At 40.2% G+C, this 13716-nt stretch overlaps 1 protein-coding gene across 2 annotated transcripts in view; it reads right to left on the bottom strand.

Annotated features, from left to right (window-relative positions):
* Positions 1-9370: 9370 nt before the first annotated feature.
* LOC116690651 (polyadenylate-binding protein 1A) overlaps positions 9371-13716 on the bottom strand; it is a 6897-nt gene continuing 2551 nt past the window's right edge. For both annotated transcript variants that reach the window (XM_032517738.1, XM_032517739.1), the window contains exons 5-15: positions 13464-13558; positions 13173-13310; positions 12880-12975; positions 12459-12731; positions 11665-11755; positions 11355-11477; positions 11082-11224; positions 10370-10454; positions 10094-10224; positions 9866-9956; positions 9371-9732 (exon numbers count right to left, since the gene is read on the bottom strand). In XM_032517738.1, coding sequence (XP_032373629.1) covers positions 9867-9956; positions 10094-10224; positions 10370-10454; positions 11082-11224; positions 11355-11477; positions 11665-11755; positions 12459-12731; positions 12880-12975; positions 13173-13310; positions 13464-13558 — 1265 coding nt within the window. In that variant the 3' untranslated portion in view covers positions 9371-9732; position 9866. The remainder of the gene's footprint in view (positions 9733-9865; positions 9957-10093; positions 10225-10369; positions 10455-11081; positions 11225-11354; positions 11478-11664; positions 11756-12458; positions 12732-12879; positions 12976-13172; positions 13311-13463; positions 13559-13716) is intronic.

The following is a 13716-nucleotide window of genomic DNA, read 5'->3' as shown; positions in this document are numbered from 1 at the left end:
TAGCTCAGAAATTCAAATCGCATCGCGAGATTTGGACTAAAGTTTTGTAGGCCTGTTCTCTTAATAAAACCACGGGCCTGACTGATTAGATAGATAGATCATATTTAGCCAAAGAAAAGACAAATCTGTGTCCTAATGTCTCTACCGTGAAAGCACAACACTTTGGCTTCTGTAACATTTTTACAAAACAGCTGACATGTAATCTGTAAAAAATATTAAATTATTGGGTAATTATTATTAATGTTATAATTATTATTATTAATATTGGTGTTATTATTATTATTAACAGTGTTAATAATATTGTTATTATTATTGTTATTGTTTTTATTATTATCATTATACAATTTAATATAATCACCAAAACTATTCCCATTATTATTTACATTTACACCAACCAGCTGTCTTTCCTATATCTTTGCTATATTTATTTTCTGTTGGGTATACATAAAAAAAAGAAAGAAAATATTTGAGTACAGGTCAAAGGCATATAAGGCTTGATGTCATCTTCAAGCTTGGGGTCTTCAAACACTTCTCTGCGTCTATAGCAACTGGTAAAACAGCCCTACAACAGGTCAACTATCAGGTTAAATAAAAAGCCCCTCAGTAATGCCAATAATTTTATTAGCCTGAGTGATCCAAGTGAGTTGAATGGCCAAGCATGAAAAAATTGTTTTATGCATTACAACAAATATGATGTACACTAGAGTGCAATATACACATTAGTCAAGTCATGCACTACGCTCCCTCATGTCTCATAAATATCCCTTACATCCCATGCATCCTATATACAAAACCTTTTTATTTTCAATTTGGTTTGAACATACATGGGCAGACATTTAAATGCAGATTTTGTTGATTGACTGGCAGATAGCGTAGCTCCAGACAGACAAATCCAATCCAAACAGAGGATTACACAATAGCTCTGCGTTAATAATTATGTAAAGGGTCACAAGAGGAAGTGACTTACAAGATGGTGGATTTCTACAGCTCTAAGACCTTACATATTCAAAGACTTGTCAAAAACACTCTGACTACTTGTAGAAAAGATTCCTTACAGCCTAATTAGGGAGGAGAGCCGACCAAAACAACTAACAGCCTCAACCAGACTGTGGAAATCATGTGATGGCAAGAATCTAGGATAAGCTGAGGGTTCTTTCTCAAATAGGTGCAGGTCAGTTTGTGCACACAACATATACACACATGCATCCTGTATTTGGTAAAGTGTGTATATGTACACAACTCGAAATCCTACACAGGACCTTACAATCAGGCAACACAAAAGCTCTATCCAAATGAGCAATATACCTTGAAATGAAAAAAGACTTCTTTGAAAACAGATGTGTTTTATATAAACTGTGGAGATAAAGGATGTTTACTCAAAATCCTCCCTTTGTGAACCATAATCATATAAACCAACACTATGAGGGTCAAAGATGGATAATCCTATGAAATCCCTGTGGAAAGTTGTTTTGGGTCAGCCGTGTATTGTATCAGGTTATGAAATATGTTCACAGTTTGGTACAGCTTTAACAAGGGCTGATAGGCGCCTGGGTGTGTTTGTGCTGTAGTGTCAAGGGAGACATTGGACGAAGCATTGGAATTGCTACAGCCCCTATAAAGTTGGACGCTGTGGTAATATATTAAATGCATTGCTGGTCCAATTTTTCAGTGAAGTTTGTAAAGTAAGCATAGAAGATGTAATAAAAGCACACATTCCATTTTAAATGTGCGGCAGAAGATTCATTGACTTTTACTTTAGTATTCTCAGGTTACAAGACAGGATACTGCACGAGTTCTGGTATCAACTTTTCAAAAAATGTCAGCTAAAAACATCACAAATCTTCTATACCCAAAAGGGGCAGGCACCTGATTGGATTGACAGCATGTCAGGTTGCCCACAAATATGACAAGTAACAGCAGTTACATTGTTCCTGCAAGGCCTGCTTCCTCATCCTAGACACATTCACGCTTTGTCAGTTCCAGGACATTGTACAAGGTCCCCTCTGTTCTGGTTGGAAGGAGGGAAGATGTGATGAGATGACATTTTCACCACCATTGTTGAAGGTTCCATAGCATGAAAATGTCACTTTATGAGTTTGTTTAACATTATTATGCGTTCCATCCAGTTGTCTTACCTATGCTCCCCCAGTGGCTAGAAACAGCAATAGGTGTGACCCAAGCCCTGGGTATCCTGCTCTGCCTTGAGAAAATGAAAGCTCAGATGGGCCAATCTGGAATCTTGCTCCTTATTATGCATAAGGGGCAGGTTACCGCCCCCTTTCTCGGCTTTGCAAGATTTGGCCCACCCATGAGAGAGAGACATCATGGCTTTCAACAACCAAAGTGGTTGTTGTCAAGGCCACACCCCCCCCCCCCCCTCTTCGTCCTCAAAAGCTACACACTCAGAATGCACCATACTTAGAAAGCTCATTGTGAGACTGGCTCTAGTGTGTAATTCTGCACCAAGGCTAAATTTTGGGAAAGAGACTTCAGATACAGTATTAGGGGACACACTAAGGTCTATATAAAAGAGACTTCAGATACAGTATTAGGGGACACTAGGTCTATATAAAGAGACTTCAGATACAGTATTACAACCACTAGGGTCTAGATAAGAGGAGCTTCATATACATTATAGGGCACCACTATGGTCATATAAAAGAGACTTCAGATACAGTATTACAGGACCACTAGGGTCTATATAAAAGAGACTTCAGATACAGATAAGGCACCACTATGGTCTATATAAAAGAGACTTCAGATACAGTATTACAGGACCACTAGGGTCTAATAAAAGAACTTCAGAACAGTATTACAGGACCACTAGGTTTATATAGAAGACTTCGAATACAGTATTAAGGCACCACTATGTCTATATAAAAAGACTTCAGATATAGTATTACAGGACCACTAGGGTCTATATAAAAGAGACTTCAGAACAGTATTAAGCACCACTAGGTCTATAAAAGAGACTTCAGATATAGTATTACAGGACCTAGGGTCTATATAAAGAGACTTCAGATACAGTATTAGGGGCCACTAAGGTCTATAATAAAAGACTTCAGATACAGTATTAGGGGACCACTAGGTCTATATAAAAGAGACTTCAGATACAGTATTAGGACCACTAAGGTCTATATAAAGAGACTATCAGAGTATTACAGGACCACTGGGGTCTATATAAAAGACTTCAGATACAGTATTAGGGACCACTATTTCTATAAAAGAGACTTCAGATACAGTATTACAGGACCACTATAGGGTCTATATAAAGAGACTTCAGATACAGTATTACAGACCACTAGGGTCTTTATAGAAGATCCAAAGAGCACCATGTCATGGGACCTTTAACATATGACGGTGTACTAATTTAAGTGCATGAAAGTAAACAGAATTGGAGCAGCAGGAGAAACTGTGGAGGCTGTGAGTGTTGCATAAACAGATTATAGCATTCCTGATAGTAGGGGAGTGGGCTAGGCTTCCACACGGCTTTACACATAAAGTAGCTAAAACAACATCATTTGGAGTAAAATGCCATTCTCCAATTCTTGGAAGCATTACAAAAATCACTTATCCATTACTGTGAGAACTTTGGTGCAGTTTGCAATGTAAATATAATCCAAATGACAGTAATAGAACTCACTCAGTCTATATTGTTGTCAAAGTGGCACTAGAAATCAGGCTGAAGCGCCTGGGCTGCTGCCACTCGATCACTTATTCATGCAAAGCTGTCCTACTTTTTGAGAATATTGAGCATCATCGATGTAGACCTGCTAAACACTGAATGACAGCGACACCTGGTGGAAGGCAACAGTGCTGTTCTGCATGCCCTGCGACCTGCAGCCTGTTGCACCCATAGACAGTTAAAGAAATGGACCAACAGATCCTGTTGCTCTGGACGGAGACCAGTGAAGGATATTAGAAACACGTTTCCGGTGATGGCTGAGAGTTACTGCGCAGCCTCCAACTCAGCTTGGTGACGTAGATGTGACGTGAGCAACCTGTCTGAAAGTTGTAAGTCTTCTGGTAGCTGTGCCAAGAGAAATCTCAATCATTTGCACTCTTGCAGAGATGGACGTAGGTATATGTTAGGAGGTAACATATACACAGGTAACTAACATGCTAGTTAACATTAGTAATTAAACCTAAACAGCTGATGGAAGTCCAAACTGTCTCCTGACATCACAGTGATTTGTCAACTATGCGATTGCAAGTGACTTGGTTATGACATAATCGTGAGCCTATTTTTACAAAAAAAACGTCATTGTCGTGTTTCTTTAGAAATAAACAATGGATTGTAATGCCGCACAGTTCCTGCAATGCCACAAACTACAAGCCTACAAAGAACGACTACAAACTACTATTTTTTGGGACTGTTATTGCCACTCTTCATATTTACCCCAACCGGTCGTCAGACACCGCCTACCAAGAGCCTGGGTCTGTCCGGGGTTTCTTCCCAAAGGGAAGTTTTTCCTCGCCACTGTCGCACTGTTGCTTGCTCTGGAGGAAACTACTAGAACTGTTGGGTCCTCTTAAATTCTGGAGTGTGGTCTAGACCTACTCTATCTGTAAAGTGTCTTGAGATAACTCTTGTTATGAATTGACACTATAAATAAAATTGAACTGAAATTGAATTGAAAATAGTCTTTAAAGGCATCAGATGTAAAGTTATTCGCTGTCAAAGTGACGTCAAAATGAATGGCGATCAATGGGATGCTAACTCCAGGTGAGTGTTTCGTAGCATTAAAATGGCGCCATAGGAGCTACGCTTAGAGAGGAGAGGCTTACTCTCTTGGTTGGTTGGTCTTAATTTCAGGTGTCAAGTCCACACAAAACGATACGTTGAAACTAGTTAGTTAGATACTAAAGTTTTGTTGATTTTGGGTTGCACCACGGAGACGTAAGGTTATCATAGTTACACTGGTGTAAAGTCCACACTATCACTTTGTCACACAATGACGTGTTTTCTTTCCTTGCCATCAGTGAAAAGCACTATTCCTGATGCAGTGTTTTATTAATATTATTTAGTGTCCGATGTACAGCAATATAGCAGCAATCGGCACAATGACTATATCCAACCATACTTATTATTATTCCGCCACATTTTTTTCCCGCTACTTGCCAACCATAGACACTATTAATGGACAAAGCATCCGATTTGGCAAAGTGCAGCAAATGCGGAAGTGCCTTAAACCTGCTTTCTATCTGAATTCCAGCAGGGAGAGACACATGCGGTTGCAAAAGGCGGTCGTTTTTTTGTAGAAGTTCATGAGAAAGTGACCCACGTCTCACTTGATTTATTACCTCAGTAAATATTTTCATAATGAGTTTATGGTCTCAGTCGTTACTTTTAAGTCTTCTGCCATACAAACTGATGTTCATTTTTTGAATTACGGTCTCGTGGATTTCAAAATCTGCAATAAAGCAGGGGGTGTTTTAGGGCGTGGCTATGATGTGATTGCCAGTGAAAGTGTGTAAGGTAACGTAGAGTGTAAGGGCTCTGTCACTCCTCGATGTGAGTCGAGGACAGGTATGATTTGCGCATGCGTCACTTTGCAACAAGTAGCCTCCAAGATGCTAATGAGAGACTTCTGGAATGTCAACACAATGCAACAGAAAAAGTGACGTCCACAGCTTAATACATGTAGAAACAGACACATAGACACTAGACAGGGGACCAATCACACATGCAAACAAGCAAACAGAAGTAAAGACTTTAACACAAATTCACTGCATAGATTTCAAAGACTCATACAACATCCAAAAAGGAAAGGATCCATGTATGAACAGATAGTCATGAGGTGGCTCCAACGGGTCGCAATCATGTCTTAGCAGCCGTAAGCCCAGACAACACAGCATGTTTTTGAGCTTTAGCGAGCTAAAACTGACAGTTCATTCAGAACCAAAACATTGACAGTAACAGGCACAGTAACATTAATCAAGGCAGATATTTTGGATGCAGTATTGTTCCAGAACTGGCCAACAGGAGAACACTCCCAGAATATGTCAAGTTATGCACCTTGAGCTTTTAGTGGGCAAAAAGTGCATAAAGGGCTGTTAATTATTTTCATGTGGTGTATTTTCATTGCTGGATTGTGAGACACTGTATGGTCTAACTGGAATGTTAGACCATGCATCATGCCAGTCAAGATCACCACCCAGGCCTGGGCAATCGTGTACCCAGATCCTCTGAATAGGAAGGGCAGAGCGTCCAGATAGAACTGATAGAGCCTTGATACCGTACCACAGTTTTTAGGCTGCACAGTAAATAACTTCCAAATAGGATGAATGGGCAAAGGCCTCTGTACAGGGCAGAATCATTTAAATGAAGTAGTGCACACTTTGACCAGTTAGTTTTAAAGCCTGATAAGCTTCCATATTCTTTGTATAAAGATAGAAGATGAGGAAGAGACTGAGAGGGGCTTTCTAAAAAGACCAAGACATGTCGCAAATATTGAGAACTCATGGTGTGTATTATGAATGCATATTAGTGACACCATAATCAACTGGAGGATGGCTTGAGCCAGCAGCTCTAGAGAAATAACAAATAGTGCATGACACAAGGGGCAACCTTGGCGGGAGGATCTAGAAACTGGAAATAAAGAAGAGGAGGAGTGTCCAGTAAAGACTCTGGCTTAGGGATTAGAAAACAAAGCTTTAATCATACCAATGAAAGTTCAACCAAAGCCCATCACATCTAAGACTGACCATTAATGAACTTTAACTTCAACTGTGACAAAACAGTTATTTTTCCTAATAATCACTGGGAATGATTTTGCTGACAACACTTTCCAAAATACCAGTGTTGCCCGACAAACCAAGTGTCAAGTGGACTGACAGAGAGACGTTCATTTTGGGTAAAAATTTGCATTCCATACAAGAGAAAAAGTCCCGAAACACTTCTCTATGTAGTTTCTCTTTTTATAAAGCCACTATACATATTTGCTTCCCCAAAAGAGAAAGAACACCATGACCTCAATCACACAGGCAAAAAGCAAAGATGATGATGTCACCCGTCTTCAGTATTATTACACATGTCTGCCATACAGAGGGAATACACAGCGTCATCAAACACAAACCACAGCTTAAAATAATTTCCAATTGAATGGCACTATTTCCTCTGTTCTTGTGAATGCATGGAGTAATATAAACCATTGTAACCATTTTAAACACTATTCATTGCACCTACTGTATAATGAGGATTTATGAGCTTATTTAGCAGACAATGGCCATGTTACTGTACTGTTTATGGGATTGATATTGTCACCCTACACTACACTGATAATAAGAGTAACATCAAAAACACAAAAATAGTATATATTCTGTAAATAAAGAAGTCTGTTATGTAAAGAAGTTTTTGATGTTACTCTTATTATCAGTGTAGTGTAGGGTGACAATATCAATCCCATAAACAGTACAGGAGTCATTCTTGGAGTCTTGATTTCAAACATCTGTATTTGTGTTAAATGTACCTCTACCTAGACTTCAAATCTGGTCTCAATTATCCCAGAGGCTCTTTAAACACAGTTTCAGATTTGTGAAAGTTTTATTGTATTTGTGAAAATGCAATAAAGGGAGATTTTACTGTTTTTGTTCATAGTATGTCGGCTAGACCACATTAGACCAGGTCCAAATTCAAAACCACTGTACCCAGACTTGTCAAATCTGGACTAAATTATACAAGAGGCTAAGATTCTTAAAAACATAGTTTCAGACCTGGTCCAAATCTGAAACTGTGTTTGAAGAACCTAGTCCAGATTATATAGATCTAAGTATAGTGGTTTTTAATGTAGACCTTGTTCAAAGTTGTCATGTGAATTTATTGCGTTAAACAGCATAGACAGTTTTTACAAATCTAAAAGTGGTTTTTAGACGTAATTAATACTTTACCTCAATGAATAACACGCCTTCGATATAGCAAGAGGTTCAAAAAACAGAACAAGAGTCACTGTAATGTAATGTAAGTTATGTCGCCCTGCTGAACCAGACGCTGTGATTCGGAAGCTAACTTCAGCTTTAAATTTCCCTTAAATTTCCACCTATAGGTAGGATTGTGAAGATCCAGGATTTAGCCAAAAGTGACAGAAACACTGTGGTGCAATTCCGATTTAATAAAATGTTATCAGACCCACATATCAGCTTGTACACAGACTCCAGTTGTTTTAATTCTGACAGAGTAGCTGTCAAAATGCTCTACATGCGATCTGTTGCTGATTTTAATTAACACACTGTAGATGATCCGTAATCTCAACAGATTTAGTCTCCCTGACTTCTAAATGTCACTATTAATTAAGCACACCTGTTCTGTACAGAATAACCCTTTAAATCAGACAAATAGCAATTAAAATCCTTCCACTTCAAAATCAATAAAACGCTTATACAAAACGTAAGTATGTTGAGTTGATTGTGAACCAATCAGCTGAGAGGGCGGGATTTCCCAGCATGCTTTGGTCCGCCTGGGTCTTGCAGTCAACTGCAGCCGCCTTGATCTTGTGAGGTTATTGTTGCCTATGTCTGCATGACATCAGATCAAATCGGACACAAATCTAACCAGCATGCATTAGGCGGCAATCACTGGTGATCGATTCTGCACTGATCTGCTCTTCTTGAATGAGCCTATTGACATGCAGTTAGACACCCCCCCAGCCCTGATTGGTGCATCTGAACTACAGGCTGCAGGTGGTGCCAGAGGACCAATTTTTTTTTTTTTTTAAATGACCTGCTTCATGTGGTTCTTCACATTGAGTCAGTTGCAGCAAATATGACAGAAAGTTAGTTCTTATAAGGATTACCTACTGCACCTTTAACTGCCGAATCGGAGGCCAACTTCAGTGTTGTGACAAAGCGTTGTGCTAGTTAATAACTATAGCTGACAGTGAAAAAATAAGTGACATGGAGTGGTGAAACATGGGGTTGCCCATAATGTTACGTGACAAACATGATAGCCTAAACTGGGAAATTTAGGATTAACATTGGTAGCAGCCTCGTCATCCTCTGTAGCTCCGCTCTTCGAAAAACATAAGCGTGGGTATTAATCAAAATCGTAGATATCCAAGGGGTGGAATCTATCTCTGAGAATGCGTTGCAGACTCAAAACAGCACATCACTCCTCATCCAAGTTATTCCACATTTCAAAATGATGCACCATGCCAACCGATGTTATGAAGATTTTAAGTGCTTGGTGTAAGACTGAAACTGTGTAAACTCTGACAAAAGTTACAATTGCAGAGCACTACATGAACACCTAAGCACAGCTTAATAGAATAAAACCTGATGGACTGTCAATGTCAATATTTATGTAATAACTATTACTGTTTACAGGAATGCAAATTCAATAGGCAGGTACAATAACACGGAAATTAATCAGGCATGAATTTTCAATGAGAATTTATTACAGCCAGCAGTTTACCATACAAATCACCTTTCAAAATGCTCAGCTACCACCTTCCTAAATATGGCTGATATTCTGAGCACTGACAGTAAAATGACATAAAACAGAGGAATGCATTCAAATTTATAATCTCCATTTTCTCTATTTTGCTATTTTTTTTTCAACAAATTTTTGTTTATTATCAAGGTCTAGTCAAACCTCTAGACCCGGCAGATAATTGTTTTCTTCTTTTTTTAAGACATAATTTATCATTTTGCGATGTTTTCAGAGTTTTAGGTTTTTCAATGTTTAATATTTTTTTCTCTTTTTCCATCGGTGAAGCAGGTTTCAAAACGCCCAATCTGTAAAGACAAAAGAAAGAATATCAATGCTTACAATGTAGTTCTTATACTTATGACAGCTACTGTATAATTTCTTTTTGACCAAGTCATCCAAACTGTGTATCATTAACATAAAATCAGCCCCCACACACACCTTAGACGCTGGGAACGCCAGCAGGGGTGGTAGACTTCTGAGCAGCCTCCTTGGCCTGGTGGGCCTGGAGCACAGCAACAGCCTCATCCACCTAAAACCACAAAACACTTAATGAACCACAGCACAGGAAGCATTTTCATTGAACTCAACCAATCAGTCAGTTTTTAGCAGGAGAAAACAATGACAGGCAACACGCTTGAGATCTTACAGCTCAGGCCATTAACTGACCTTTGAGCGCAGCGACTCGGGTGACTCCAGCATGTGAAGAAGTTCAGAATTGTCGATCTCCAGCAGCATACCGGTGATCTTGCCTGCCAAACTGGGGTGCATGTTCTGGATCAACGGGAACAGACGCTCACCTGAAGGAAGAAAAACAGTCAACTACTTTTTAATGTGTGAAATCAGACTTAATCTCTGTACCCAGACTGGTGACCAGGATGAATTCTACGAGTTTCCCAGAACAGTTACGGTAATGTTACTTTATTGGACAGATTATGTACTAACCCAGCATCTGCTTCTGTTCCTGAGGAGGGGCAGCAGCCAGCATGGAGGCAGTCAGGGGCTCCTGTCCTTGGACATGGACAGCAGGCTAAGGAAGGGAAAAAGATTTAAGTCCATTGAACCCCGCGTTTAAGCCCTCCCAGCTTCATCAGAGTCTCCTGGCACTGTGTAGACTACAACATGCGTTTCTTCAAGTTGGTATCATGGAATCAATCAAGTTAAAACTATTTTGTAGCTTGCTAACAGTCATGGGTTTTACTGCCTCGTAATCTGTGTAAACCTTAAAGCTACTTTCATATTTCAATAAGTGTTCTGCTACGATGTGGATTAAGTTTAGCCCGTGTTACGACGTGACATTTACTTGGAGAGATATATTATCGCCTTGATAATATTGCGTTTTCTTACTGCCTAGCTGATAGATGTGCAGATTGTTTAATATTACTATTGCAGCCACGTGTTGATATTCATTTTGGGCAATTTGCTAGCAAAGTGCAATTGCCAGCAAACTGACTAGCATGTGAAGCCACGTGCTTAGCTATAAAGCTCTGTTGTTGTGTTGTAGTGATGAGAGTTTGTAGTAAAGAAGGCCTATATCGGCAACCCACCAATGGCAATTGACTCATTTATTTTTTTTTGCCAGTAGATTTCTACTGGCATTTGACGGATGCTAATTTTGGACCCCGATTGGGGCCACGAAAGTCAATGGGATGCCTACCTGCTGCATGGCGACCTGTGGCTGGGAGGCCATATGCTGCTGGGGGTTGCGCACACCAGCAGCATATTTGTACTGGGGCATGGCGCGCACTGGGGCAGCAGTGGCTGAAGCACCGGCAGGGCGTTGGTTCAGGGCCTGGGTGGCTGAAGGGAGAAAGGTGAACAAGGAACTTTAATTAAAACTGCACTGGAACATTAATTAAAACTGATTAACAGGCAGGGACAGAGGAACAATATATAGCAGATTCTGTGTTCTGAAAAATGAAATGCTTACGCATACGCTGGGAAGCCATCATGCGTGGGACCTGCGCGTTGGGGGTGGTGGTGGGACGGATGGTATTGAAGGTCTGGGGCCTGGGAGCTGACGGGCGCATTGCATTGGGCATGTTTTGGAAGTCTAAATGAAGGGGAAACAACATTAGTGATCCACACTCAAATAGAATTCAGTTCTTTCAATGTTGAAAAATTGAGATAATTAGCATTTTCACAGCATTACTTGCACTCCAATGAAAAGAATGACCAAACTGTTGATTTCTCCCCCCCATGTTTCACATGGATTCATGTGAAACAATGTGTCTACTTACGTTGAGGACGCACTCCTTGAGTGGCCCAACGAGGGCTGGGGCGGAGCTGTGCCAGCTGGTTGGCAGAGTAGTATGCAGCACGGTTCTGAGCCTGAGAGGACAAAGATAAAATAAATTATAACACATTCTCTTAGGCCACGTCCACACATAACAAAACAATCTTTTTTTTCCCTGGCATCGATTCAGGAATGTGCGTCCAAACGGATCCATTTGTAAATGAAACATGATACTTTATATTCCAGACCTATAGGTGGCGCTATTTATGCTACAAAAATGTATCAAAAAACAAAAGAGGTGGGGCATGTGCATAAAAGTTGCACGCTGTATACAAAAAGACAGAAGAAGAAACCGTAACCCAAGAAGACGACAAAAATGGCGAGTGCGAGGAAACCGGAAATGTTTGTGTTGTTATGAGACGTCGTCATGGGGTAAGAGGTCAAAGGATGTGACAATGACATCATCGATACGCAAGTATGCGGCTTCACCATCCAAACAAAGACCCTGGGACCAGGTTTCAAAAAAGTGCTTCTTCAGGCAGTGCGTTTACAGGATTTGTTTTGACGTTTGGCCAAAACGATGCAAAACGTGCGTTTGAACCAAAAGATTTTTCCGTGTGGATGGCCAAGGTGTTAAAACATTTTCCTTCAACCAATAGGAGGTTTACACCAGTTATTCTAATTCCAAAAACAGTAAATCTGTACATTTAAGTAGTGAGGTAGCAACAAAATAATCAAACTTGCTCAGTGGTATGTCATGTATACTAAGCAAATTGGCTGAGGGGGTGGGAAACTCACCTGAGGTATAGCCGCCATGAAGTAGCCTGAGGGCGGGGCAGGCTGATATGGGTTGAGGACAGGGTTGGGCACAGCGCGGACTGTGGCCATCCTCTGCATGTACTGGTTGGTTAGATGGGCCTGGCGCTCCTCCTTGCGCTGGGCCAGGGCCACATACAGTGGCTTTGTAGCAACAATGCGCCCATTCATCTCTGTTACAGCTTTAGTGGCCTCCTCTGGAGAAGAGAAGCACACAAAACCAAAGCCTTTGCTTCGGCCACCCTCCATCATCACCTATGGGAGAAGAAAAGGATTATTGTCTATTCTGATAAATTATCGCCTTGTTAATCTCCACAAAATTACATTGAAATCCAAACAACTGAACTCAAGACTGTAATCAAGCCATAAAACATTGCAACATCACAAATCCATAAGTCTTTACCTTAGCACTAGTTATGGTTCCAAATGGAGAGAATTCTTTACGGAGACGCTCATCATCTAGGCCATCATCCAGGTTTTTCACATACAGATTGACACCCTGGTTTATGGAAAACAATAATGATATTGTAATGTTTTGTAACAAACCAAAGTAACATATGAAGAATGACAAGATATACACCCTAAAGGAGAAACTTAACACCAAGTTTTCAAGCTAAAACAGGGTGTGAGATTGTCCTTTATAAACAGCTTTAATGATGAATTAAATTGCAAAGAAAGAGCACTAGGCCAACAAACCTGGTATCTGGTCATGCGATCCTGTTTCATCTGCTCAAATTTACGCTTCAGCTCATTCTGACGCTCCCCTTTCTTCTGTGCGCGGCCCACATACACCTGCCTGCCATTGAATTCTTTACCATTCATATCATCCACAGCCTGCAATGAAATAAGCATTGGACCACTGAAACAAACTACACACAAGCCATGTTTTTCAATTGACTCAAAGCCATCAGTAGGAATATTGACAAGTGCTTAATTAATTTTCCAATAACATAATTGCTAGGGCAATAACCAGGAGTTGATGCTAACCTTCTGTGCATCTTCGTGTCTCTCAAAGCTGACAAAGCCAAAACCCTTGGATTTGCCACTCTCGTCAGTCATAACCCGGATACTGAGTGCAGGTCCTACAAGTTAAAACAGCTAATCAATACTAAATTTCATTAGCACGCCAAATCACATTGGCAACCCGCTTAGGGTACTTTTCACAGATAAATACCACAAAGTGTTGTGCTTTACATAAACATACATGATAAAACCACAATTAAAAGTAATGAATAAAAGA

The sequence above is a fragment of the Etheostoma spectabile genome, chromosome 6 (genome assembly GCF_008692095.1).
Source record: "Etheostoma spectabile isolate EspeVRDwgs_2016 chromosome 6, UIUC_Espe_1.0, whole genome shotgun sequence".
NCBI classification, from domain to species: Eukaryota; Metazoa; Chordata; class Actinopteri; order Perciformes; family Percidae; genus Etheostoma; species Etheostoma spectabile.
This window is presented reverse-complemented; position numbering and strand designations above follow the sequence as displayed.